This window comes from Melospiza georgiana, chromosome 18, assembly GCF_028018845.1.
Source record: "Melospiza georgiana isolate bMelGeo1 chromosome 18, bMelGeo1.pri, whole genome shotgun sequence".
Lineage (NCBI taxonomy): Eukaryota > Metazoa > Chordata > Aves > Passeriformes > Passerellidae > Melospiza > Melospiza georgiana.
In genome coordinates, this window is record NC_080447.1 from 3899145 (window position 1) to 3927104 (window position 27960).

The 27960-nt window shown below is 47.1% G+C and overlaps 3 protein-coding genes across 3 annotated transcripts; 2 read left to right on the forward strand and 1 right to left on the reverse strand.

The window, feature by feature from the left end:
- Positions 1-2679: 2679 nt before the first annotated feature.
- FICD (FIC domain protein adenylyltransferase) lies at positions 2680-8898 on the forward strand. Its single transcript, XM_058037064.1, has 4 exons — positions 2680-2721; positions 3459-3788; positions 5032-5479; positions 6927-8898. Exons 2-4 carry the CDS (start codon positions 3509-3511, stop codon positions 7537-7539), a joined length of 1341 nt encoding a protein of 446 aa, XP_057893047.1. The 5' UTR covers positions 2680-2721; positions 3459-3508; the 3' UTR covers positions 7540-8898.
- Positions 8899-9371: 473 nt separating this feature from the next.
- SART3 (spliceosome associated factor 3, U4/U6 recycling protein) lies at positions 9372-24133 on the reverse strand. The gene is made up of 19 exons (XM_058037063.1): positions 23953-24133; positions 23356-23482; positions 22632-22736; positions 21508-21692; positions 20324-20429; positions 19489-19613; positions 18919-19074; positions 18021-18159; positions 17564-17671; positions 17114-17191; positions 16850-16908; positions 16299-16408; positions 15990-16102; positions 15441-15517; positions 14894-15059; positions 13382-13824; positions 12570-12722; positions 11294-11478; positions 9372-10452 (listed from the first exon to the last, which is right to left on the reverse strand). Exons 1-19 carry the CDS (start codon positions 24118-24120, stop codon positions 10272-10274), a joined length of 2784 nt encoding a protein of 927 aa, XP_057893046.1. The 5' UTR covers positions 24121-24133; the 3' UTR covers positions 9372-10271.
- A 339-nt stretch (positions 24134-24472) lies between these two features.
- On the forward strand, positions 24473-27032 carry ISCU (iron-sulfur cluster assembly enzyme). Its single transcript, XM_058036971.1, has 5 exons — positions 24473-24773; positions 24847-24960; positions 25182-25292; positions 25902-25980; positions 26394-27032. The coding sequence occupies exons 1-5, from the start codon at positions 24690-24692 to the stop codon at positions 26498-26500; spliced, it is 495 nt and encodes a 164-aa protein (XP_057892954.1). The 5' UTR covers positions 24473-24689; the 3' UTR covers positions 26501-27032.
- Positions 27033-27960: the final 928 nt, after the last annotated feature.

The window sequence follows — 27960 nt, forward strand, 5'->3', positions numbered from 1 at the left end:
GGAAAATTCCACCATGAAGGATTTAAATGAGTCATTTATCAATTAAACGTGTGCTCTGGCAAATTAAAATCTGTCCTCTTGTTTAATTAATAGGGCAGTTTTATAGTCGACAAATTAGGGAGCCTCTTGATGAGCTAATTTGTTAATTAATGGAAGCCTGGAGGCTCTTCCTTCATTAGAGGTTGGCACATCCAAAGCACAGCTCCTCCTTCAGGAGCCCTGGCAGTGGGTTTGCCATGGGAGAGCTCCTGGCATGGCTCCTGGCATTTATGGCAGCAGTGCATTCCCCTTCCTCTGGGAAAATTTCCATCCCTTGCCAAGGAAAATGTGGGATCCTGCCGCCAAACGGAGCCCAGAGCTGCTCCAGGATGGAAAGAGGGAAAGAAATTGATAAAAAATGGGGAAAAAAAGGGATCTGTGCTGGGTGGGAATCAGTGCTGTAGGTGGAGGATCCAGAGCTCATCCCAAGGATTCCTGGGTGTCCCCAACACCCAGATCACTCCCACAGGGAACCCAAATCCCCCAGCTCCATCCAGTTCATGGATCAGCCCTTTCCCCATCCCAGATGGCCACAGCCTCCCCCTCCCAGTGCTCCCAGTACAAACCAGTGCCAGGATGGTGCTGAGGCTGCGTGGGCTCCATGAGCTGCTCCAAAGGATGACAGGAAAAGAGGGATCACAGGAATTCCAGGACAGGGATCCCAAAAGGAGAGCTGGACCAGTAACACCAGTAAGGGCAGCATGGTGGGGCACAGCCACACCTGTTGGAGGATGCAGCACTCGGTGACGTCCCCTCTGTGCTTGTTCTGGTATCAGAGCACAGGAAATCCCTCTGGCTGCCCTGGAGGGCTCAGAGACCTTGGCACAGAGCCCAAGACCTCTGTGCCTTTGATTTAGCCCTTGGAAAAAAAAAACCAAAAACAAACAAACAATTACCAACCTTTATATGAAGAATTACAAGCCATGAAAGTTTAAGTAGAATGATAGTGAATTTATCACAGGGTGAAAAATATGTTTTTTAGGGTTTTTAGAACAGGGGTTCAGGGGGCAAGAAGGAGGGATCTGGGCTTGTCCAGCCTTTCTCCTTCTTCTTCTTGGCCTCCATCTTCTGCTGTGATGGTGGCACTTACAGATTGGTTTAGAGTAGAAGCTCACTGTCTAACACAGGTGATAGGTATTGGGAAGTTCATGTAAATGATGGAGTTTTTAGTATAAAAAGATAACACCACCCCAAGGGCGGGCAGAGTGCCTTTGCCTGACCTGCTGAGTGGACCTTGGCTGGACAGGAGAAAAAATTTTATAGATGAGGAACAATAAACAACCTTGAGAACGAGAAATGAAGAGCCCTGACTCCTTCAACCACCAGGCTGGGAAAAGAGACTTTCTAGCTCATCTCGGGGTCACTCTGACCAGATCATCCCAGGGCACCTTCCCTGCCCCAGGATGCTCCAGCCCAGCCAGAAATAAACAGCTCTGATGTGTCTGCCTGATCACAGCCTCCACATGGAGGCCAGGGAAGATCGCAAGGATCAGCCTCACCCCGCAAGCTTTGGGAAGCTCCAAGCTGCTGGTGTACCCGGGAATCTCTGAGTGCACACACAAGGGAATTTTATCCCAGCACAAACAGTTCCAGAAGGCAGCCAGGGCCTCACTCAACCTCCAAATATGTTTTTCGGGATCGGTGCTGGGCAGGTCCTGGCAGGGGAATGGAGCAGGCAGGAATGTTTCCGTGGAGCAGCGAGAGGAGTCAGTGCCATCTGCCGGCTGCAGCTCCCAAATCCACCGGACAGACAGGAACAGTGGGCTCCTGGTCATTACAGCTTGATGATTCTGGATAATTTTCAAGTATTCATTTTATAAATCAATAAATAATTAATAAATTAATATATACTAAAATATATAATATTTTAATATATTATATAATATTATGCATAATATCATAATATATATTATCATATATATTATATATACTATATATTATATATATTATTATATATATTCTATTATGTTCATTCTATTATGTTATATTATTATAGAGTATCATACAATAATAGTATGACATAATATAATATAATATAATATAATATAATATAATATAATATAATATAATATAATTTCTATTAATAATGCTTTAATAGATTATATAATATTTATAATATTTATACATTTTTAAATATTGTATTGTATTGTATTAATTTTCTTCCACTCTCTCTCCATTCCTGGCCTCCAGGTGTGGAACAGCTGCTGCTCAAGGCCAAAAATAAAGAGCGAAATATGCAGAAGGGCCACGGAGAGGCGACGGGAACTCTGTATCAACAGAACGAGGTGATTTTCCATGGAAATGGTCAGAAATTGAAGGCAATGGAATTTAACCCTTTGTGAGCCCCGCCGCGCTCCCATCGCCTAGCAACAGCACGCCATGCCCTTATATGGCAACCGTGCCCGCCCACTCCCCGTCCTTCCTTTTCATTGGCTGTGTGCGTTGTGATTGACGTGCATGTTCACCAATCCCCACCCTCCACGAGCCTCTCCCGCGCCCGGGGCGCGGCGCTACCCGGAAGCCGGTGCAGGAAGCGGAGGGGAGGAGCGCGAGAGACGCGTCCGCTGCTGCAGCCAATGGGAGAGGAGCTTGGGGGCGGATTAGCCAATGGCAGCGCGCGGGGGCGGGGCCGGGGGCGGGGCTGCGGGAGCCGGCAGCGGGCGGCTCCAGGAGGCGGCAAAGGTGAGGGGGGACCGGGGGGACACCGGGCAGGGGCCGGGACAGCCCCGGAGGGTCTTGGGCAGAGGGGATCGGGGGGAAAGCCTGGGGTGCACCGGGCAGAGAGGAGCCGTGGTGCTGGGGGGGATTCCGGCCGGTTCGGGCTCGAGGAAGGAGCGGTGGCTGCGGGAGAAGCGGAGCATGGGGAGGGATTGCAGGGACCCTTGGCATGGCGGGGGGCGCAAGCCTGGAGGAGGGTGGGGAAGCGACGGGGAGCTCCGTGATGCCCACGGAACCGGCTGGCAGAGCCCCGTGCCCACGCTGCTCCCGGGCATCCATGGGAGCGCATGCGAGAGCGGATCCCATATGGGGCTGGGGGTGGCAGGGACAGCTGTGACAAACCCCGAGCGCATCACCCACAACCCGAGCACACCACTCCGACCCACAGCACATCACCCACAGAACACCACCCAGACCCACAGCACATCACCCCGAGCACATCACCCACACCCAGTGAACACCACCCAGACCCACACCACATCACCCCGAGCACATCACCCAGAGCACATCACCCACAGCACATCACCCACACCCAGTGAACACCACCCAGACCCACACCACATCACCCCGAGCACATCACCCACACCCAGAGAACACCACCCAGACCCACAGCACGTCACCCCGAGCACATCACCCACACCACATCACCCAGACCCACTCTTACCCCACACAGAGCTCTGGCTAAATCCGTGCATTCCCAGGTGGGAGCAGCGACAGGGGAGATGCCCCAGGTGCCGGTGCTGGACTCAGGATGAGCCTCGTGGCGATGGCGACCGACCCCGAGCTGCAGTGGGTGTCCCTGTGGCTCCGCGTGCGCTGGGCGGCCGTGCTGGTGCTGCTGCTGAGCTCCCTGGTGATGCTGCTGCTGCCGCTGGACAACCAGTGCCAGGCTGTGCTCAAGGGCCTGTCCCTGCTGAGGAACAGGCTGGGCTCCTCCTCGGGGATCAGCAGGATCATGGGACAGAGCACCGAGCTGAGCGTCACCTCCCGCGGGCTGGAGCTGCTGGTGCTGAAGGGAAAAGCATCCCCAGGTGAGCATGGCTGAGTTCCTCAGGTTAAGGAGGTGCTGGAGAGGGTCCAGCAGAGGGCACAGAGGTGATTTGGGGTCTGGAGCATCTTTGTGATGAGGGGAGACTGCAGGGCCTGGTCAGTCTGGAGGAGGGAATCTCAGCAATCCATACAAACATCTCCAGAGGATGGTGCCTGGCTCTGTTCAGTGGTGACAAAGAGCACTAAATTAAAACACAAGTTCCACCTCAGCATGAGGAGCAGCGTCTTTCCATGAGGGACAGCTGTCCGTGGAGTGGTGGAATGTCCCTCCATGGAGACATTCCAAACCCACCTGGACACCTTCCTGCTCCAGGTGACCCTGCCTTGGAGTGATTTCCAGAGGGCCCTTCCAACCCTGACACCAACCCAGAGATCTTCACCCCCTTCCTGACCGTGTCCTGTACCCCTGATGGCAGTGACACTGTACCCTGATGGTAACAAACTGTAATTAACTGTAATTAACACTGGCTGTAAATGCCCCCGAGGTCAGGCAGGCCCTCATCAGCTCCTTGACTGCATTCCAGGGCCCTGTGCTGGCATTGCTCTGTCTACTCCAGAGTTTTTCCTCGTGTTTTCAGTACTAGCAACTTCTGTGGAGGTAACTGGAACACAGAGAGGTGGTTTAATGCACAGAAATCTGGGCTACACAGCATTAATCCCAAAATCCTGGCACAGAACAGCCTTTCAGGCAATGTCAGGCTGTAGCCATGGCCAGTATCAGCCAGGACATTCATTTGGAAAACACTTAAAGGAATTATTCCGATTCCAGCACTGTATCTGTGTTTGCATTAAAGCTCTTACTGCTGGGAAAACGTTGGATAGTTGAGTGGAAAAACAGAAGTGCTGTTGGCAGCCAAGATAATCATGTTAACATTATAATTTCACCTAAAAGAATGCCAAGAAAACGCTGTTAAAACAGTTTCCTCCCACCTGAAGCAGTTTGGTGGCCACCTGTGGCCACCTTGAGCCTGCTGCCCACAGGTCCTGCCCTCCCCACACTTGCTGCCAGGAATGGCTCTGCTGCCTCACATTCAGCCTGGAAACGTGGCATAAACCTCTGGAACACAAATTCTGTTCCAGTTCTTGTTCAGCTTTTATATCAGTGAGCATTCATAGAACATCCTGAGTGGGAAGGGAGGCACAAGGATGGTGGAACCCAGATTTCCAGAGGTTTCCAGTAAAACTCACGGCCCTTTATCTGTTCTTGTTACCATTTCATTCCAGAGGTGAAGCTGGAAGCCAGAGCAGCTCTGAATCAAGCCCTGGAGATGAAGCGCCAAGGGAAGCGGGAGAAGGCTCACAAACTCTTCCTGTACGCCCTCAAAATGGACCCAGACTACGTGGATGCCCTCAACGAGTTTGGGATCTTTTCAGAGGAGGACAAGGACATCCTGCAGGCTGACTACCTGTACTCCAAAGCTCTGACCATCTCCCCCCACAACGAGAAGGCTCTGAGCAACCGCGGCCGGACGCTGCCCTTGGTGGAGGAGATTGACCAGAGGTATTTCAGCATCATCGACAGCAAGGTCAAGAAGGTGATGGCCATTCCCAAGGGGAATTCTGCCCTGCGCAGGGTGATGGAGGAATCCTACTACCACCACATCTACCACACGGTGGCCATTGAGGGGAACACGCTGACGCTGTCCGAGATCCGGCACATCATCGAGACCAGGTACGCTGGGAGGGTTTGCAGGGGTCCCAGGATGAGGGAAGAAATGAGAACCTCGACTCCATGTTTCAGAAGGCTGATTTGTTATTTTGTGATATGTATTATATTAAAAGAAAATGATGTATTTAAACTATACGAAAAGAATAGAAGAAAGGATTTCATCAGAAGGCTAGCAAGGAATAGAAAGGAAAATGGAATGATGATAAAATCTTGTGACTCTCAGAGAGTCTGAGACAGCCAGACTGTGACTGGCCATTAATTAAAAACAACCACAGGAGACCAATCAAAGATGCACCTGTTGCATCCCATAGCAACAGATAATTATTGTTTATGTTTCATTTCTGAGGCCTCTTGAAGCCATGATATTTTCTGAAAATTCCCTTTGTCAGGATTTTTCTCCTGAGAAGCCTCAGAGGAAAAGAAAATAATTAACTGCTGCTGTGGAATGCATCAGGTGCATCTGTGACTGGTCTCATGTGGTTGTTTCTAATTAATGGCCAGTCACAGTCTGGCTGTCTCGGACTCTCTGAGAGTCACAAGCTTTTATCATTCCTTTTCTTTGCTAGCCTTCTGATGAAATCCTTTCTTCTATTCTTTTAGTGTAGTTTTAATACAATATATATTTTATATATATATATACATAATAAAAGAAATAATAATATATAAAGATATAATTAATATAACATAATATAAAATAATATGAAATATATATTTAGATAATGCAATAAATAGAATATTATGCAATATTCTATTTAATATAGTATAATATTAGTATTATAAGTATGATATATTTACATATAATTATATAATATATATTAAAATATATTATAATTATTTTATTACAATATATATTTATATTATATAATCTATAAAATATATATTATATAATGGTATTATATAATTTATAGAATTATATAATAATTCTATGGAATTATATAATAATTAATTTCTAGAATTATATATAAAGATATAAAATAATATAATTAAATAGTTAATGTAATGATATATGATAAATATAATATAATAAAATAAATATAATATAATAAATATAACATAATAAATATACTATACTATACTATAATATAATATACTATAATATAATATACTATAATATAATATACTATAATATAATATAATATACTATAATATACTATAATATACTATAATATACTATAATATACTATAATATAATATAATATAATATAATATAATATAATATAATATAATATAATATAATATAATATAATATAATATAATAATGTAAAAAATAAAAGAAATAATATCATCTATAATGATAATAAAATAATAAATCAGCCTTCTGAAAGCTGGAGTCAAGATTCTCATCTCTTCCCGTGTTGGGGCTGCTTGCAAATGCCCACATCCTCTCAGCTTCTCAGAAGAAAAAAAATCTTTACAAAAGTGTTTTTCACGGAACCCATGTGTGCCGCAGGTACGCCGTTCCCGGGAAGAGCCTGGCGGAGCAGAACGAGGTGCTGGGCATGCACGCCGCCCTCAAGTTCGTCAACACCACGCTGGTGTCGCGCATCGGCTCCGTCACCAGCAGGGACATCCTGGACATCCACCGGCGCGTGCTGGGCTACGCCGACCCCGTGGAGGCCGGGCGCTTCCGCGCCACGCAGGTCTTCGTGGGCCACCACATCCCGCCGCACCCGCAGGACGTGGAGAAGCAGATGGAGGAGTTCGTGCAGTGGATGAACTCGGAGGACGCCAGCAGCCTGCACCCCGTGGAGTTCGCGGCGCTGGCGCACTACAAGCTGGTTTACATCCACCCCTTCGTGGACGGCAACGGCCGCACGTCGCGGCTGCTGATGAACCTGATCCTGATGCAGGCGGGGTACCCGCCCATCACCATCCGCAAGGAGCAGCGGGCCGAGTATTACCACGTGCTGGAGGTGGCCAACGAGGGCGACGTGCGCCCCTTCATCCGCTTCATCGCCAAGTGCGCCGAGACCACGCTGGACATGCTGCTCATCGCCACCACCGAGTACTCCGTGGGCCTGCCCGAGGCTGGCTCCAAACAAACCATCCCCGTCAAGACTTGAGGGTTTGGGGCAAGTTCAACAGAACTCCAAGTTGTTCCTGCAGGGAAATGACTGGATGGGAGGTGGCACTTGAGTGTTTTATTTAAATTTGATTAAATTAATATAATTTATTTATATACGTGATGCCAAACGGAGCTGGGGGATGGTGGCTGTGCACTGGAAGGAGGTGGGGAGAGATGTCAGAGGGCTCAAAGAGAGGAACTGAAATTGAATTTCTCCTTAGAAATAAGCTTTGAGGAGCTGCTTCCATCACAACCCTTTACCCAGGCAGTGAGCTCTACTGTCTGACCTCAGCAAAGCCTAAACTGAGTTGGTTCTGTGTGGCCTCTTCCCTGTAGCTCCAAAACACATCCCTAAAGGAACAGCACTCTCCCAGCTGTGTGCCCCAGACACTTTGGTGTCAGTCACACAAGTACTGAGCAGGAAGGAGGCTGAACTCCAGCCCAAAGGCATCTCTCCCCTCTCCCAGTTCTGTTTCTGTGGCACTTTGCATGTTTACTTTCAGCTGCCTTTCCTGGGGTGAGTTTTGTAAAAGTGGGAAGTGTTTGGTGCAGGTGACAGGAGTGGAACAAGAGGAAGAAAGCTCTGACTTACTTGAGGGAGGACTCAGAAAATCTCAGCCAAGAGGAGCCCTGGGAAAGCACAATTGTCCTTAGACATTTCAGTGGAGGTGTTGGAAGGAGCTTGTCTGCAGAACTGTGGGCAGAAAAGGTCATCAGGCAGAGCCAGGAGACACCAGTTGTGCCAATTTGGGAAGAATGTGTACAGGAAGTTTGCCAAAAACTTCCATTTCTTTAGTCTAGGTAAAGGAACTTCCACAATTAATCACTGGTCACGTCATTACTCTGCTAAATGTGTCAAGAATCACTCGAGGCCTCTGTGTGCTGCAGGGGCAGTGCAGTGCCTGGAGCTGCTGAGCAGTTCAAAGAATCCCCTTTTCCTTGGTTTTTAAGGTAAAAGTACCCACAGATCTCCCTACCCCAAACCTGCCAGGTCTGTAACAGCATCATTGACCCCACCGACTCCAAGCTCACAAAACTTCCATTTAAAATCCCAGTTTAGAGCATTTAACCCCTTGACAAAAGCTGCCAGGTTGTCCTAGGCTTAGTTTTCTTCCCTTTTAACTCTCTCTTACCTGACAGGCAGCTTAGGACATGTTTTAGAGGAGCAGAAACCAGGATGAGACTCTGTGAGCACTGCTGCCAGGGAAAGCAGACAACACAGGAGGAAAGGTGTCCTGTCTTTACAAAGCATGTTATTTTTGTAGTGCAACCTGAGTATAAATAATGCACTTTAGAGCTCTGTGGGGGGAAAAAATGTTATTTTAGTAACAGATTAATAAACTATTTTAATATGAAAGCCTTGGTTTGGAAGAGGCTGCTGTCAGAGCACACTTGGCTGCAGTGAACTAAGTGGTTGTGGAGGAGGAGAAGCCATGGGAGGGATCCTGGTTCCCTCAGCCATGTGACAACATGAGAAGAGTCATCATTTCAAAGTAAAGCCAAGTGAAATCAGCACAGAAAATAGTGTTTATTTGCAGCAGTGTGGTCCAAGTGAACTCAGCACTGGGGTCCCCCCTCACATCCACCCCTCTGGGGCATGACTTCCAGGGTATTTGACAAGCAGGGATGTTTCTAGCCAAAGTCACACCACTGTTGGAAAGTCTGATGTGATGACTGAAGTGATTTCAGGATATTCAGAGCAGATGGGATGAGCAGCTTCAAGGCCTGAGGGACACTGAGCACACCTGAGAGGTGAGGTACATCACTATCACCCAACTGCCAGAGGAGAAGTGCAGTTCCAACACCCACATTTAAACAAAAGCAACAGTATTTATAGAAAACCTTTGAGAACTTGAGTTTAATAAACCGAGAAACGTCAGCTTGCACTTCACAGTTGTACAAAACCATACAGAAACCACCTGCAAAAAGACATGAGCTAGCTAGGTAAAACAACCAAAAAAAAAAAAAACAACCAAAAAACCTGGTCCTCAGCAACAGCACGTCCAGCTTCATGGGAAACAGAAATTACCACCTAAGGATCAGCTCCTGACACTTAAAAAGAATCATCTCTATGTCCTTTACAAATACACCATATAAAAAACAGGGCAACTGGAACAGAACAGGAACTGGATACATATATATGTATATCTGTGTATCTACATATACACACATATGTATAGAAACTCTCCCAATACTAAAAGAGGCCATTGTGGTGAAGTTGGAGCATCTGCTGTTGGATTCTGCATGGAAGGAGACGACAGTCCCTGCGTGCGTGGGTTTGGGTGAAGAATGGGGCTGTTGGCAGAGAGAATGTCTGCAATCCCAATCTGAGCTGACCAGTGGAGCTTGCTGAGGTCCTCCCATGGCATCTCATTCGTTAATGAAAGAGAAAATTGTTGGAAAGTACTCCAAGAAACTCCATGTGGCATCCGAGCTGTGCAGGAAATATTTCCCCCCTCGTTACCCTCAATATGAGGGATCACATTAATGCCATTTCAACAGAACAAAAGTGTAACTCTTTGCTCTTAGAGGAAAAAAAAAAACCAACAAAAACACCAAAAACCACCACCTGGATTTGTGCCATCCTCCACTGATCCCGAGGAATGCAGCAGTCCAGTATTTACACGGGATTGGGACGGGCATTCTCTCCTTGCAAAGCTTAAGGACACAACATGGCTTCCAGAAAGGCATTTCACATTGGACCAGACCCGCTGAGTGCACACTCCTCGCTCACTTCTTCAGGAGCATCTTGGCAAAATCAGCATTGGACATCTTTTTAGGCTCTGCAGGGGGCTCAGAGGACGCTGCTGGTGAGTTCTGGACCATCCCATTCTCAGCCTTGGCCACGGGGTTGCTCTGACGCTGCAGCGCCCGGGGCATCATGGAGAGCTGTGTCCTGCCCTTCCCTCGCCTGGAAGGGAAAAAATTCCCATTAAAAACACTCTTTTAGCTTGGGGGAACAACAAGGACTTGTTTGCTATGAGGAATGCACATTTCAATGTCACTCCTGTCATTTGTTTCAGGGATAAAGCTTTCCATGGGTGTCTTCGAAGCATCCCTGAGTTCTGGCAGACAACAACTGCCCCACAGTCCCCAGGGCTGAAGCTCTGTTTATCCACAGGGGCTCATCCCATACAGGAACACTAAAAGATGAAGAAGCAGCTTTAATGTTCACTGGGAACAATGGCTGCTTCTCCAGAGGGAGAGGTTATCAGGGATCAGTGCCAAGAACAGATCCAAGGGGATGGCCAGTGCCTCATCCTCCTGTTGCTACAGAGCTGTTTCTGTGGGTAAAGAGGAAAAATCTTTCCTTCATCAATCCAACAACCCATTTTTTATGGTGCAGTACCTTTTAAATGTTCTTTCAGATTCACAGAGTCCTACACTATTTGGGTTTGAAGAAGCTTTGAAGACCACCCAGTCCTACCCTTGCCATGGACAGGAATGCCTTCCACTATCCAAACTGCTCCAGTCCAATCCAACCCAGCCTTGGACACTTCCAGGGATCCAGGGGCAGCCACAGCTTCTCTGGGCAACCTATGCCAGGATCTCCTCACCCTCACAGGGATTCCCTCTCAATATCTCACCTAACCCTGCCCTCTTGCAGGAACCCCTTCTCCCTTGCCCACACAAAAAAAATCCCTCTCCTCCTTTTTCTAAACCATCATATTCCAGCTGAGATTCCTCAACTTCAGCACATGAAGAAACACAGCATTTCCTTTCCTTTTCCAGTATTTCCCTCCCTGACTCACGCTCCGTAGATCTGCCGGGGTAGTGCCAGGGAGGCCTTGCTGGGGTCGGGCCGTTCCGGAAGCTTCCGCAGAGGGGGGTTGCTGATCATCACCTTGATGACGTGGTCCTTCACTGTCAGCCCGTCCATCTTGAGCACAGCCTGAGAGGCCTGGGCTTCATTCTCATATTCCACATAAGCCAGGCCCTAAATTAAGAAAATGAAAAACCTACATTAGGTTTTAGTTCTTCCGTAACAGCTGATGAGGAATTTGTAAATGAGGGAAACTCAACATGGCTCACTCCAATCATCACTCTCCTTACAACCTGTATTTCTGGTCTCTCACTCCTGATGCCCTCATGTATAGACAAAGTATTAAAAAAGCAAAGAACCACTCTAAAAAAGCAAAGAACCACTCTAAAAATGCTATTAAATAAATATAATGAAATACCATGGCAGGCTCACACAGAGAAGGGCATCACCTCTCCCTGCTGTTACTCTTTTAAATGACATTCAAAGCCTTAAGCTGCACTTTTTGGATTATCCAGTTTCACAGGAGAGGCTTCAGGTTTTACATAACTTTCCCAAAATACATTTATTTGTGGTTTACACACAATCCCTGCTCAAACTAAGCTCAGAATAAGAGTTGGGGTTCCCGAGAGCACTCATTACAAGGTGTGCACACAACAGGAACTTCACCCGAGGGCAAGAAAATTCAATTTAAATCCATGAACACCATTCCCAGGATGTCCCTGTGGACAGGACCCACCACAGAGACACAGCCCAGGTGTCAGGTAGAATTTTGGCAGAGCAGCAGTTGGTTCAGAATCCCTTATTTAACAAGGAGTCATTTATTCAGGGATAGAAATAATGAGCCTTGTCAGAGAGGGGGATCATTTCTCACTGGCAAATCCCTTCCTGCAGCAGATGTTAGGAACAAAAGCCTCAGGAAAATGAAGAAAGGAGGATGGGAATTGGTTGCACCAGGTAAAGCCCATTTAGCCAGTTATTTAAAAACTAATCTTTTACTGAGTTGCCTGTTTTTACAGTACTGAAAGTGCTCTAAACAATTCCCCCTCCATCCCATTTTTCTCAGGCAATTTAAGAAGTACTTTGGAAAAATTCCTTTTGGTTTTCTGCACAAAGGCACACTGGGCTGTATAAATCCAAGCTCTTCCACAAGTATTAATACAACACCACACTGGCAACTTAACAAACCCAAATTTTGTCTCCAGACTCCATGACAAGCTTCTTTTTGAAGGATTCCTTAAATCCAGGAGTGTGTTAAGGATGCCTACCTTGGGTTTGCCAGCTCTGTTGGTGACCAGTCGAATGTCCTTCACATTCCCATGGGCTTTACACACCTCCTCCAGCTCCTCCTTAGTGCAGGAAAATGGCAAACCAGATATAAAGAGTTTATGTTTCTCCAGGGTAGTGCTGTACCTGAACACCTGGAGGAACAAAATGGATGTTGGTTCAAAAACCAGCCAGAAATTCCAAGGATTTCAATTCCACACCCCAAAAGTAATTCCTGTTTTTGGGATCCAAAAGTGCCTCAAAGCAGCAGCAAAGTGGTGTTTTGGAAGATATTTGTATATAAGCCCCAAGGACTTGCAACTAAATGCTACTAAACCCTTTCCCAATGAGGAAAGACACTGAGATCATAGAATATCATGAGCTGGAAGGGATCCAGAAGGATCAGAGCCCAATTCCTATAATAATGTATTTATAATATTGCCTTCTTACTCAGCTATCACTATGGGAACATTGAATTTTTCTGTGCAGGAACTCCAGAATGCAGAAATCTCCTGATTACACAACTGAGTTCTGGTACAGAACATCCCCAGCCAGGGGATTGGGTAACAAATGCTGACCAAGAAAGCTCTTCAGAGGTTGAACCTGGGTAGGTCCCACTACGAAACTGCTCACATCAGCAGATTTCTGCAAATCTTGAGTAAATTATGTCAATCCTGGTGTCTGGCAGAGTAACAAGATGCAGAAAGTTCCCAAAAAAGAGTTTAAAGTACAACATTAATTGATTTGACGCAACGGATTCCACCAACTCCCTTCCCCACACCCACTGTCCAACAGGAACCACCAAAACTTTTACCTTAAAGTCAGGATTCTTGTTCTTGTCAACACAAGGGGACACAAACATGGGCCTGCCCTCCACGGCCGTGCGGTCCAAGCCCAGGGCCTGCCGAGCCGCCTCCTCCTCCCTGAACTGCACGTAGCAGTAGCCCCGGAAGGTGCCCTTGTTGTTGAACACTGCTCGGACCTCCACGACCTCCCCACAGCTCCCAAAGAGCTCCCTCAGCTTGGCTTCGGGCTCTGCCATGGTGTAGGAGAGGTTGCTGACAAACACAGTGACTTTGTCCTTGCTGCTGTCGTGGAACACTTTGGGGACGTCCTTGCGGCTGGTGGACGCCTTCTCCTTCGGGGCTGCGGGGCCATCGGGCTTCTCACTCCTCCCAAAGAGCCCAGTCTCCACTTCCATGTCCTCTTCAGGGAGCACTCCATCACCCTCTGCCCTGTGCCTCTTGCTGGGCAGCTCTGATTGATGGAATTGTTAGAAAATCCCTTGTGAGAAAATCCCAAGACCATAACCAACAACCCCCAAGCCTCAGGATAAGGATTCACCACCAACAACACTGAATAAACAAACACTACCAACATCCCCCTAAATAAACCATAACAAGCACCAAAGACACAAAAGAAACCCCCAACCACACCCTGCAACAGCCACTACAACCAACCCATAATAAGGAGATGGGCTAGACACAACTGCCAAACCCCCCAAAGCAAAGCACAACCCTAAAAATAAAACAAATCCTATCATAAATTCCTACTTGGCCTCTCTCTGAGATTTATGACCTGAAAAACCATTTTTACAAAATTTAACTACAGGAACACCTCACTCTATCCTCCTTTCCCCCCACTCCCCCATTTCCTTCCCCGCTGAAACTCCTCTGCCCTCCATTCCCATGTGGAGCTTGGAAATGGCACATGGAAGCAAAAATACAATGACAGGTCTTAAAAGACACCACAAAAAAAACCTATCTCAGGTTTTAAAGAACAAATAACAACAGATTATTTCACCAAGACATGCTTTAGATGAAAGCAACTGGAATATTTGTTCCTTTTTTCAGCCAGTCATAACTGACAGTCGCTGATTCATGTTCTTTTCTTTGTCTAATAGTTCTTTATTTAAAAAAAAAAAAAAAAAAAAAAAAGAAATCTAAAAGCTCACAAAAATCCCAGGGGAAACAACCTATTAAAGTGTTCTGTTCCCACCTCCAAGAAGCTGCTACAATTCTGAATAACCCAATTTAGACACATGGCTCAGTATCATAGGATGAGTCAGAAAAAATTACTTTAAAGGAACATTAAGGAAGAAAAAACCAAAAATCACAATATCCAAAATAAGAAACCCCGAGAAAACTCTGGAAGTTCTAGAAACCTGTTTTTCTCTTGGTATAAAACCATTTAGCCTTGTTTGCATTTCACTCCCACACTGAACACTTCCCAGGAGAAAGCAGCCCTGGAAAGACACCAGTGCTGGCAATTCCTCAGCTCCCTCTACCACAAAAGCCCTGAAGTTTCAATTTAATTTAATTTTTACCTTCTTCTTGTCCCCATTCACCCTCGTCATCCTCGTCTGCTTTGCGCTTGTCCCCAGCTCTGGTTTTTTTGGCTTTTTTGGAAGCTTTCTTCTCTGCCCTTGCTTGCTTTCTCTGCTCAGCTCTCTCCTCCTCCTGCTTTGCCAGAGCAGCTTCTTTCTCAGCAGCCTAAAACACAGAAGATTTATTTCTTTTTTTCTCCCACTGGCTGCAGATTGCAGAGCATTTTCCAGAGCACTGAGCCCAGAGGGTTTTCTCCTAAGCCCAGCACTAACAGGGACATCATTTAAATCTCATCCCAATTCTTTGCTCTCACAGCTTTCCTGCAGGGCACATCACTCTTGTGGCCAGCCAAGAGGCAAAAGGACAAAGATAAAAAGCAGCAAGAGGTTGTTAATCATAGTTTTAAAGTAAAAATCAATAGTTCTAGGGCTTGAAGGCATGTCAGGTTTATCTGGGGGGAAGCCACATTAAAAATGTGACATTCAGAGTAGCATGGATTTAATTTAGGGGTATAAAATGCTTTGGTAGCTCACAGAAAGTTCTGACCTTTGCTCTTTGTTCATTCACTCGAGCCAATCTGTTCTCAGTTTTCTGAACAGCTGCATCCCAGTCTTCCAGTGTTCCTAAAGGATAAAATTAAAATAAATTTTAAAAAGCCTTTTATTTAGCTTCCTCATAATTCAAAGATACAATTCTGGAAAAATAAGAGTCACTGAGTTCATGGCACTTGCTGTTCATATTTAACATTCCACATGAAAATTCTAATTATAACAACTAGCCTGCAAGGTAAAAAAAAACAAAAACCCAAGAGCCAAGCAGAGCAGAAACCTCTCATTAATAATGCAAGACTCCAAAAAGGCATGGAAAAATCCAGTGATTTCAGAAAAGCAAGGAAGAAAAGAGCTGTCTGTGGATTTGACAGCAGTGAAAAGTGAGACTTCAGCAGAGCACAAAACACGGGATCAAAAGCCTGTGTGCCACCTCTGCCTAACCAGGCTAAGAGATGCAGTAATTAATTACCTTCTGCCAGTCACTGAGTTACCTTCTGTTAATTAATTACCCCCTGCCTGTCACGCCCTGGCAGTGCCCAGGTACCTTCTATCCTCTCCAGGGTGAGCAGCACCTCGCAGACGTGCTCGGGGTAGTCACTGGTGCACTGCACTGCCCTGTGCAGAGCCTTCCTGCAGTGCTGGGTGTCCCCATGGGCCCTGCAGGAGGGGACAGACCACACACAATTCCAGCCATGCAAACATTGCCCCTCCTTCCCCAGCTGCTGGGACACTCCTGGGAGCCACAGCAGAGCTGCCCCAAGAAGCTCAAAGGTGTTTTGTAAACACAAACAAAACACATTTATTCTAAACTGTTTTCTCCCACAGATGAGAAAGCTAAAAACTGAATTCTTACCTTTCCAGGTTGTAATATTCCAGCCACATGTTGGCATATTTGGCATTTCCTTTAGTCATGATGTTGTCCCAGAGCTCCCTGGCTTTCTGCATGTTGTTACACAAGCGGGCCTGCAAGGGAGCACCCAAAATATCCTTCAGGATTATTTGTTCAACATCATGAATTTCAAACCAAAAACACCCCACAGACGCTGCAGACAGATCCAGCAAGACACATCTGAGCCTTACAGGGGTCAAAATAAACACCTGACACAATCCTACTACTGAATAATCCTTCTCTGCCCACCTCTCCCATAATCTTGATTCTGGCTCCCACATCCATTTGATTTTGGTCATTATAAAATAAATTACAGAGCTGTTTCCGAATTTCTTCCTTTTGTTTTTTGATTAATGTACCTAATAATTCCCCAGACTAAGAACTTGGTTTGTGTTTAGGAAGAGGGGAAATGGATTGGGAAAGGAATGAATTCCATGGTTGGAATGTTATAACATTTTATTTTAAATGCATTTATCAGGTTCAGCAATTTTAAATACAGCAGAGAGAAATATCACCTCAACTCTTGCCCAGTTCTGCATGATGGTGCAGGATGGATCTCCACTTTCACTGAACCCTAAGAAGAAACACAAGATCTGTTTGTTGCACTTGGCTCTCACAAATAAAAGTGTTTATTAAACAAGTCCTACAAGGAGATGAAATCTTTATCTGCAGCCTTCTGAAATGGTCAAGATACTTGAAGACAAATATTGTGTGGAGAACTGGTCTCATAAAAGTGGTTTTGAAGAGGAGAAAACACTACTTGAGATGATTTCACTTACTTTCTTCTACTTCTTGTTTCAAGTACTCCACAGCTCGTGCAAACGCAGAGCGCAGCTCCTCCAGCTCCTTACTGGAGTCTGCAGGGAAAAAAAGAAAGAACAGCCTTAAAATAATAATTTAATTTTTATTTCCCAATAAAACCATCTCCTTAATACCCACAATTAATTTATTGGGTAGCAAAGGGAGATTTAATTTATTATTTCTCGTTGTTATTATTGCTTAAATTTATGATTTTATAATGAGTAAAACTCACTACATGAATAATGTTTAAAATTATCAGAAATATAAGGCAGGGCACTTTTGCAATAGCAAACCAACCAAATTCCTATTTTTTACAGACATTAATTTCTGTGAAAGATGAAAATGCTGTTAATTTTCTTTAAAAAAGTAACACTCAAGAAGTACAAAGAAACTAGTATAGATATTTATTTTGTATTTATCATACAGACCTTGTGTAAAATCCACTCTTCTCCTCAGGTAATCCAGGTAGGCCTGCCAGATCTCTACATAATCTGTTGCTTGAATAAAACCTGCATTCAGAGCTTTTTCAAACATTTCTGAAAGAAAAATGGGGCAAAAACAGTTACTTCCATATACTGTCAAAATTAGCAAGCTGCAGTGATAGCACAAAGAAATACTAGACAAACACCACTGGTTTCTAGGAAGACAGGAAAAGAAATCCTACACAATAAATTGGTTTAGGAAGTGAATTTAAAGGCAGCTGAATTAACGAATGTTCATTCCAAGCTGTTCATTGCTTGCTCAGGGTGAAGCTGCTCAACCAAAGCAGCTTTGCCCCTTGCAGGACCTGCAGGCAGAGAACAGATCCTGCAAATCCCATTTTTGTTCCAGCCTGTTTGGGGGCAGAGAGCAGCTCTGAACTGCAACTGCTGCTTCTTTCCTCACCAGAAATGATGCTGTGCTCAACCCTGTGCCTCTCCATGGCCAGCAGGTACCGAATCCACAGCCCAACAGTCCAGGGGCAGTTCCTGACAGCGCGGTCGTGAGCGGATAACACCAATTCCTTCACCTTCAGCTGCCTGTCCTGAAAGGATCACACAGGAAAAGTGAAGTTCCTGTCAGCCACAGAGACCACCTGAGACAAAAAAGAGCCAACACCTAAAAGCCAGCATTTTCATTTTGTATTTAAAAAGCTCAGATGGGTATTTTAAATTCTGTATTCCTAAAAACACCTTCATGAGGAAGAATATGCTCAGGAAGGAACTACCAGGCCATTGAGGTGTTTTCTGCCAAAGAAATAAATGTAATAAAGGCACTGAGTGAATTCCCAACTGTTCCTAGAATGTCAAGGATAGAAAGAAGAAGCACACCCAGCCTATTTGTGCAGGTGTTGTTCCACCTGCAACCTGCTGTGTCCAGCTGGGAAGAGAAAGAGATGATGGAAAAACTGAGCCTGGATAAGCTCCTGCAGGGAGTCAGCCCTGATCCCTTAATCCAGCCACCTTCTGTCCTGCCTCTGGAGCTCAAAGTGCACTAACAAACCCCCCTGGAAACAGGGGCTGAACATCTGGGTTTGCTTCAGTGCCCACACCCTGTTATTCTGCAGAGAAAACACAGCTAGAGCAGAGAAAAGTGAGAAATGCTCACAAGAGGAATAAACACATCCCTAAAAACAGGAGGAAACCAAAGGTGAGGTGAAAATCTGTTTTCTGGAAGATTTACAGATTAAAGGACAGGACTGAGGTAGAACTTAGTGGCTGTTTATCAGGAACTGAGATTAAAAATAAACAAAAGTAAAGACAGGAAAACAAATCTGCAAACATTCCTGGGTTTATTTCCTTACCAAATACTGGTTGTAGCGTGCCCAGAGGTCTGGGACAAGGCAGTTCTCAGCCAAAGCTCTCTCATAGATCAACTGAATCCGAGCTGGGTCACCTGCTTTCATTTCAAAATCAATGTAAGCTTGGTATTCTGCCAGCTTTGGGGTTTCAGCACCCAGCTGGAAAACAACCAGGGAGACACAACATCAAACTCTTCAGCAAAGCAAGACTCCAACAGTTCAGCTGTTCCTCAGAGCAGCTCCTGTGCAAGATTTCACACAAGAGATTTGTCTCTGTATCAGCAGCTGTTGATTTTCAGACATCTCTGACTGAGCCTGAAATCAGTCAGATCCTGGGTTTATTCCCCTTAACCCAAAAACACACCCAGAGTCCTCATGTGCACCTCAGGGTGGTGTGGCACACTCAATGCACCCCATAATTTCCAGTATTCCCAGTATATAATTGTCAGTATTCCCATTGCTAACAAAGTCCCTCAGTTGGGGACTAGAAAAATACTAAATCTCGAAAAAAAATAAATCCCCCCAAAGTAATTCCCTCTTAGTCTGGAAGGAAGGTGTAAGTGCCAGCATTACCAGTGCCTCCTCGTAGGGTTTACACTTCTCCAGCTGCTGCAGAGCTTTTTTGTAGTTCTTTACTGTTGTTTCTGGAATGGGCTCTTCTGACCACTCCTCATATTCAGCATATGAAGCCTCCATGTCTATTAAAACATGAAATCTCATCAATAATGCACTTATGAAACTATAAATTCAGATTTCAACCTATGTTAGGTTCTAAGACAAATTCCTATTTTATTTATATGATATTTATAATTTATTTGGAACAAATAGTTAAACTTTTATTTTCTTTTGGTCTTGCTGCCACACTGCTGCATTCTTAAAGGATTCAGACATTTCATCTCATACAGTGTCCTATAACAAACTCAAGGCAAGTTGTATTAAAGCTGCTTAATTGGAATTAGAAAACCAAAGTGGCAAAATTTTCCCCAAGGCATCAGAAAAAAGAGAACCCAAATTCTTTCTAGATGGAAATGAAGTCAAAAGAACTGTGCTTAAATTTTTTCCATGAGCAAGACAAGGGACTTGAGGAGTTTAAAGCAGGAACTAGAGAAGGCAGAATTCCAACCATCCAGCTGCCAGATACTTCCTACCAAGGGTTTTTATGCAGCAATCACAGCTGAACTCCTCATTTTTAAGTCACATTTTGTGCTCCTTGCTTGCACTTTGAGGATGTTCAAATTCCAAACCTGGTGAGCCAAGTTCCAACAACTCGGAACATTTTTGACCCGGAGGGATCTCTGCCTCTTCCAAGGGAGCACAAGACCTCCAGCTGCACTTGGTGAGGCTGTGCCAGGAGAATCCTGATGCCTGCAGCACCCCCAGGCCCCTGTCCCAGCAGTGCAGCCCTTACCCAGCAGAGGGATCCCCAGCTGGCGCCGGAAGAGCGTGTGGATCTTCTCGAGCTGGCTGCACAGCACCTGCTGCTGCTCCGGGGATGGAATGCTGCCAGGAGCTGGCTGCAAGCAAAAAAAAACCCAGGGAAATTCAATCCATCCTCCAGCCCCAGCTGATGGACACGAGAGGGAATTGTTTATGAGCTGAGGGAACTGAGATCCAAGTGAATATGTGATACCTGAAGGGCACACAGGGCCAAGCTGCATCTCTGTCATTGTCAGGAAAGCTAAAACTTGGGAATTGCTGCCTTTGGAAGGTGGATGAATGGGAAAAGCATTCCTGACTGAAAGCTGACACAAGCACAGGGAAATGATCACCTGAGAACAAGGAAGCAGCAGGTGACTGTGCCATTTCACAACCCCATCATGCTGCCAAAGAGGGTTTCAGTAAATCCCTAGGGAGTGGGGAGAGGATCTAAAACTTCCAGCATTAATTGTGTTTGGGAATGAAAGAACATCCTCCTGTTACTCCTTTGTTAGGAATGAAAGAACATCCTCCTGTTACTGACCTTTTAAAACCAAATAGTTCCCACTGCTACCATGAGCAGGGACATCTTTCAACTTCCATCTCTTATATAGCAAATTATCAAAAATAAGGAAATATTCCCATTCTGGTCATCTTGGAAAAGTGACTTTTGCAGATACCAAACTGTACTTTCCAGGGATAAAATACCCTCATCCAAAAGCCTGTGGATAAAATACCCTCATCCAAAAGCCTGTGGATAAAATACCCTCATCCAAAAGTTTGTGGATAAAGTACCCTCATCCATAAATTGTGGAATAATGAGTAAGTTAAAAGCTGAACAGTCTAGGAATTTAAACTTGGTTGACTCTGTGCAGAAACAGCCACAGAACATTATTTAATAATGGAACATTTCAATTTAAAGCTGGTTTTGGCACCTCAGTCAGCAGCACAGCCAAACTTTGCTCCTGGATTCGAGATGATTTTAGCATGATACAGAAACACAAATCCTTTACTTTATCAGCCAAATCCACAGAATGGTTTTCCTGGAGCACAGGGCTGATTTTTACAGCTGGGAAGAAACAACTGGGACATGACAGAGAGGAGACAGCTCCAGGTGACTCCAGGAGCTGCATCACAGCTTTTTTTGGGGTGGGAGCAAAGGGGAAGGGGGCTCACCTGTGCTGTTTCCAGGATGGCATTCTCAAACTCCCTGTAGGCTTCCCACAGGGCCGTGCCCTTGGTGACGTGCAGCCCCACGGCCGTCAGGGCCCGCTCGAAGATGGACCGGACCCTCTCGATGCCTCCCTCCTGCCCAATGCCCCCTATGGAATACTGGGCATATTCCAGCCAAATTTCAGGACCTAAACAAGGTGAGGAGAAGCAGGTGATTTGGTTTTTTTTTCAAAAATAATAACGAGGAAACGCAGCTCTGCTTCCCCAAATGCCTCATGTGCTGCATATAAAGAGAAAAACACGTAGCGATGTTTTATTGATCCTAAAAAGTTAAAATATTTGGGAATTGTGTTTATGCTGTTGGTTCAGCAGCAGCAGCCCCAGTTTCCTTCTGAGTGGTGCCACTCCTGTGGTTTTGCTGACAGGGACTGGCCCTGGCTGTCATCTCTGCCACACAAACCACACCAAGATGCCTGAACAGCAAATTCCCATTTCCTGAGCTGGGACCACAGAGCTGTCACACTCTGGAATAATTCAGATTAAAGCAGCTCCTCCTCCTCCTCTTTCCAAACTCCTGATCAGCATCTCCTGAAGCAGCTGAAGGGGAGGTGGGAGAACAGCACTGGCTGCCTGGCACCATTCCCACCAACACCAAATTCCATTCAGGGACCCCCAGGGTGGGACTGCCCTGGATTCCAGAGGTGCCTCCAAACCCCAGATACAATCCAGCAGATCCAGAGGATAATTCCTCACTCCTTCACCTCCATTCCTTCTTCCTGAGGGATCACCAACACCAGGTACTGTCACTGATGTGACATTCTGTACACAGCTTTTGAGGGGGATTTACCTCCATATTCCCTCCACTTCCTCAGGCTTTGCTTTTCCAGCTCTTTACCCCAATCCCCAAAGAACTCAGGGATTTGTCCCCAAAGTTTTAAACTACACCTGCAGCAGCTCCTGAGGAATAGAGAAACCAGACACCACATCCTTCCCTTGCATCACTTCACATTCCAATTTCAGAAATTAATTTGAAATTTTGCCCCAACTTCTTCACTACAAACAGAAGCAAGAGAGCTCCCTACAAAGCCAAATCTGGCCCCATTTTAGAGCATTTTTGGGTGACTTACAGATGTAATCTTTGACAGCTCTTTCAAACAGCTCATAAACCTTCTCTCTCTCAGAGATCTCTGAGGCCATTTTTATCTCATCCTTCAACCAGTCCAGCCAGATTTCTGGAAGGAAAACATTTAGAACATATCATTAATATTCAGAAATAATAAGTTATGTCCACTTGATGAGTTTTTAACAACAGAGTTAAAGGAGGGAGAGCAAGGCAAAGAGACGAATTTTAACCTCCACAAATTCTAATTAATTTCACATAAAAGTTGGGCAGAGACCTCCTAAATTGGTGCTAAAGGGAGAAGTTGAAATTTCTCAGGACTTTGAAAATCATCCCATTCCACCTCCTGCCATGGGCAGGGACACCTTCCACTCTCCCAGGCTGCTCCAAGCCCTGTCCAGCCTGGCCTTGGACAGTTCCAGGGATCCAGGGGCAGCCACAGCTTCTCTGAGCACTCTGTGCCATCCCTTTCCAAGAATAAAATCCCACAACCGCTGCAATATTTCCATCACCTCCGAGTTATGAGCAAAAAGAGAAATCCCCACTTCAAGCCCCCACAATTTCCACCAAGAGGGAATTTTCTTTGCTGTCCGCCTATGAAATTTTTAGCAGGACTTTGGTGAGCTCTGGATCACATTCCCTGACTGAGGGTGCTGAAAATTGGCCTAAATATTTTATTTCACTGCTGAAATAAAATCCTGCACCTGCGGAGAGCAGAGGAGGCTCCGTACCTTCAGTGAGGGGGAAGAGCTCGCTCATCTTCTGCCGAGCTCTGCGGAGCTTCACCAGCTCTCCCTCCTGCCGGAGCAGCTTGATCAGATCCAAGTGACAGTTGTAATCAAAAGCATTGATGGAGAGCTTAAAAAAATAAAAATAAATCCATTTTAGAAGTCGTGTTGAGTGAGGTCAGAAAACAAATCACACAATTCTCGTGGTGTGATCACAGAGGCAGACAACGCAGAGTTTTCTCAGATTTAATAAAATCCCTGACACAGCCCCAGCCGCTCCCTCGGTCCCACCATAGAATTATGCTTAAGTTTTTTTAAAGGCAATAAAAACCCGCGGGCAGCCGGCTCAGATTTCTCAATGAACACTAACTGCTTACGGGGACTTCCCTCCTTCCAAAACAATCCCCAGCCGGTCAATTTCCATCTCAGACACCAAACATTCACGGCATAAAATGAACGAATATCCCGAGTTTGAGGAAACTCACAAGGAGCAGGGAAATTCACATCCTGACAGGGAAATTCACACCCTGCCAGTGCCAGCACCGAACCGCCAGGGCAGACACGGATTATCCCCGTTCCCGCCACACCCGCCGGGCCCACCTGCTCCTCCAGCCGCTGGATCTCGGCCTCGTTCTCCTTCTCCTCATCCTCGCCGTCCCCAGACGAGTCTGAATCGCCCTCATCGTCCGAGTCGCCGCCCGACTCGGGGTCTCCCTCTGGCAGCCGCTTCTCCTCCTCAGCCGCCGCCTCAGCTCCCGCCGCCGCCATCTTATGCAGCTCCGCTCGCCGCCCGCCGCGCTCCGCCGGCCACCGCGGCTGCCCCCGCGCCGCCTGTCCCGCTGCTCCGCCCCACTGCCGGCCGAACCGGGCGGGAAGAACCGGGATCTTCAGCCCTCCCCGCCCCTCGATCGCCCGCGAACCGGGGCCGCGCTGCGCCGAGTGCGGCCGCGGCGCGACCCTTTGTCTGCCGGTCCGTGGCGCAGGCAGCGCAGCGGGCACCCCGCTGTGTGGCCATCAGGGGGCCTCCGAGAGGGTCCGTGGCGTGCGCGGCGCCGTTCGCCCGCCATGTTGAGTGTGGCGCCGCGTGCCGCACGCGCGCCGTCTGTCGCGATAGAAACCCTGGCGCGACCGAAAGGCCGTTCCCAGCCTTTGTTTATTTACTGATCGTTTCAGCCGCAGCGCGGCCTCCAGCGCTCACACCGTCTGCGCCGCCAACGAATGACCGGGATGAGACGCGAGCTCCGGAGCCGAAGGGGCGTGGTCAGGGCGTGCCTGGGGGCGTGGCCAAGACCGAGGTTATAAAAGGGAGGCGGACAGCGCCCCTCCCCTCAGTCAAGATGGCGGCGCTGAGGGCGGCGGGGGCGGCGCTGCTGCGGCCCCGGGCCGGGCCGGCCCCGGCTGTGCTGGGCTACCACAAGAAGGTGAGGGGCGAGCGTGACGCGGGGAGGGACGCGGGAGCGCGGGGTGACCCTCGCTGACGCCGTGTCTCGGCAGGTGGTGGATCACTACGAGAACCCGCGCAATGTCGGCTCCCTCGACCGCAATTCCAAGAACGTGGGCACCGGCCTGGTGGGCGCCCCGGCCTGCGGCGACGTCATGAAGCTGCAGGTGACCTTGGGGACTCGTTGGCACCTGGGTGGGGTCACACGGCGCTGTTGCTAGGTTTAAAGCTGCCCGTGTCCCCTCACCTTCCCTCATGCCCGCCCTGTGCCCGGGGCAGGGCCAGTCCCGCTCCCCTCGGGCCCGGCTGGGGGGACCTGGCCGCGCTGAACCGGGCACTGAAGTGTCCCCAGAATGGGCACTGAAGTGTCCCCAAAATGCTCCCGCAGGTGGAAGTGGATGAGAACGGCAAGATCGTGGACGCTCGCTTCAAAACGTTCGGCTGCGGCTCAGCCATCGCCTCCAGCTCGCTGGCCACGGAGTGGGTCAAAGGGAAAACGGTGAGGGAGCTCCGGGAAGGCTGCAGGGCTTCCCACGTGCCTGTGTTCTCTTTTGGGATCGTGGAGGAAATGCTCTTCAGGGAGGTCCCTGCACTGCTCTGTGCTGGTGGAGTGACTGGCAGCACTGTCAGGGTTTCACTTGTAGGGCAGTAATTGTCTTTTTCTCATCAGAGAGTCATTAAGGTTGGGAAAGCCCTCTAAGAACATCAAGTCCAACCATTCCCCCAGCACTGGCAGCTCCACCACTGATCATATCCTCAAGCGCCACATCTACGTGGAACAATTCCACCAGGAAATTTCTTTGTGTCTTATGCAATGAGCAAAACCAGGCTGATGGCAGAAATTTTAATTATAGAGGACCTTTAGATAATTTCTGTCAGCAGCAAATGCACCTCAGTGTTGTGATAGAGGATGAACAGACTCAAAACAGGCCAAGTGGGGACAGTGTGTGACACTGATATGTCATCAGACATTCCTTAATTCCCACGTCCCTCACTGCCCTGGGCAGCTGAGAGGATCTCTCCTGTGGATTCTGCTGGCTCTGGGGCATTAAACCTTCTTAGCAAACACAAAGAGCAGGGCCCTTGACCACCTCTGCCTGTGTTCCAGGTTGATGAAGCGCTGAAAATCAAGAACACAGATATTGCCAAGGAACTCTGCCTTCCCCCTGTCAAACTGCACTGCTCCAGTAAGTAAAAACCCTGGATCTCAGACACTCTGGAAATAGCACAGATGCTTCTGAAGGCTGTTTTCCAAACAATTTCTGCACAACCTTGTCCTTAAGAGAAAACATGTTCAGATTTCAGGGTTAATTCAAGAATTATCAGATCACTTCAATATTTTGGAGCCTGTAGCTCAGCAGACTGATAATAAACAATCAGATTTTGAATTCTGTTATTATCTGAAGTTATATTACATTAAATCAGCATTGTAGGAATTCAATATTTTAGGAATTCTATTCAGATTCTACTCCTAAGGCCAGTCTGTGCTGCTGGTCGTTTGCTTACTGCTGCCTGCTTTTGTTTTTATTTGTTTTGTCCTAAAAGCCATTGAATTGTCCTTAAAATGCAAATCCTTTTTTTTTTTTTTTTCACTTTGCAGTGCTGGCTGAAGACGCCATCAAGGCTGCCTTGGCTGATTACAAACTGAAGCAGGATCCAAACAGAGAATCCAACAAAGAATCCGACAAAACAGCCGACAATGCCTGAACTGCCTGCGCAGCTTCCCCTCCTCACTCCCTCCTCACTCTGCAGTGCAATTCCCGAGCTGTTGTAGGACCCTGTGCACTACTCAAGCTGTAAGATACGCACAAGTTACGCACAACGTGTCCCTGTGGTGTCCAGGCACCCCCTAGTGCTCCCCTGGCTGGGGGCTGCTGTCCCCTCGGGAATGCCGCGGGACGACTCCGCTCCGGAGACCCAACCCCGCTGTCCGGTACTGGAAGGGCTGCACTTTTCATTTTTGTTTTGGGAAGATGTCTAGTTTTGCCTAATATCTCATGGAATTTGGTGGGAAGCGTTGCCCTGGTTTGGATGTGTGTGTGTGTGTGTGAGATGTGGGGCCGTCCCTGGCTCTGGCTGGGTCAGGGTTGGTTTCGTAATCCAGGAGCAAATTCCTGCTCTTGGAATTCTGGGAATGTTTTGCTGGTGCCAAAGGGAAAAGTGACCAGGAAACACCGGTGGTTTCTGCTCTCATCCTGTCACCACTTAATTTTTGAAGCACTTGTTTGAGGAGCAGCCTGAATTTTGGGGTGTTTTCTCTAAGAATTCACTTCCTCACTCACCAGGTGCTCTCTTAGAGCTGTAAGTCCTGGGTTAGAGGAAGGTGTCCCTGCCCAAGGAAAGGGTTTGCAACTGGATGACCTTAAGGATCCCTTCATACCCAAACCCCACTCCAATATTCCCTAAAGTACACCCTCAGAGTGGAACCCCAGTGGGGAAATAGCAGAGCTGGAGTGCAGAGCTGAGGGGGAGCTCCCAGAGTTCCTCTTTTCTGAAGGAGTATTTCCAAACCAAGCAGACAACACATTGGCAGACTTCACTTTTTAACCTTCTAACCCCCCACGAGACACATCACTTCCCATTTTTCATACTGAGGGTGTTGTTAAACATTTAAAACCACATTTAAAAAAAAAAAAATAATTGTCTCATCCTGCTCCATCCGGGCACAATATTTGTAATTTTGAACACAGAGGTCACACGTTGCTGCGAGTTTGTCACTCACAAGGTCCCTCTTGTGGTTCCTCAGCTCCTGGCACCCTCCAGCAGTGAGGAATGTACCTCTCCCTCATGGAACCATCCTGCTATTTCCTGGTTTAAAAACAAAACCAGGGAAACTTCACCCACTCTACATTTGCTTTGGGAGAAAACCAGCTCTGTGTGGTGACACACGCTTCCCAAGGGAAGGTTGTCCTGGGGCAAGGACATAATAGGATAAAACACGGGGACACAGGAGGTTCAGGGGTACAGGGCTGTGCTGCTTTTGGGGCAGAACGGCCTCACTCACCTTCCAGGGTTCCCTGCTGTTCCCACAGCAGCAGCTGCACCCCAGGGCCGTGGCTGAGTCCCCACAGCCCCTCCTCAGCCCCACAGCTGTGGGTACAAGATAAAGGTTTCCTGGAAGGGCACGTCATGTGCTGATGTGGGGACTGATAACACCCTGCCCAGGG

What these genes read in the sequence shown, in the direction of transcription:
- FICD (XM_058037064.1), top strand. Translation starts at nt 3,509, where the DNA reads ATGAGCCTCGTGGCGATGGCGACCGACCCCGAGCTGCAGTGGGTGTCC. An exon ending in GAAGGGAAAAGCATCCCCAG is followed by an intron (nt 3,789 to 5,031) that starts GTGAGCATGGCT and finishes ATTTCATTCCAG; the next exon opens with AGGTGAAGCTGGAAGCCAGA. An exon ending in CGGCACATCATCGAGACCAG is followed by an intron (nt 5,480 to 6,926) that starts GTACGCTGGGAG and finishes TGTGTGCCGCAG; the next exon opens with GTACGCCGTTCCCGGGAAGA.
- SART3 (XM_058037063.1), bottom strand. Translation starts at nt 24,120, where the DNA reads ATGGCGGCGGCGGGAGCTGAGGCGGCGGCTGAGGAGGAGAAGCGGCTG. An exon ending in ACAAGAATCCTGACTTTAAG is followed by an intron (nt 12,723 to 13,381) that starts GTAAAAGTTTTG and finishes TTGTTCCTCCAG; the next exon opens with GTGTTCAGGTACAGCACTAC. An exon ending in CCCCGGCAGATCTACGGAGC is followed by an intron (nt 10,453 to 11,293) that starts GTGAGTCAGGGA and finishes TTTCCCTTCCAG; the next exon opens with GCGAGGGAAGGGCAGGACAC.
- ISCU (XM_058036971.1), top strand. Translation starts at nt 24,690, where the DNA reads ATGGCGGCGCTGAGGGCGGCGGGGGCGGCGCTGCTGCGGCCCCGGGCC. An exon ending in TGCTGGGCTACCACAAGAAG is followed by an intron (nt 24,774 to 24,846) that starts GTGAGGGGCGAG and finishes GTGTCTCGGCAG; the next exon opens with GTGGTGGATCACTACGAGAA. An exon ending in GCGACGTCATGAAGCTGCAG is followed by an intron (nt 24,961 to 25,181) that starts GTGACCTTGGGG and finishes ATGCTCCCGCAG; the next exon opens with GTGGAAGTGGATGAGAACGG.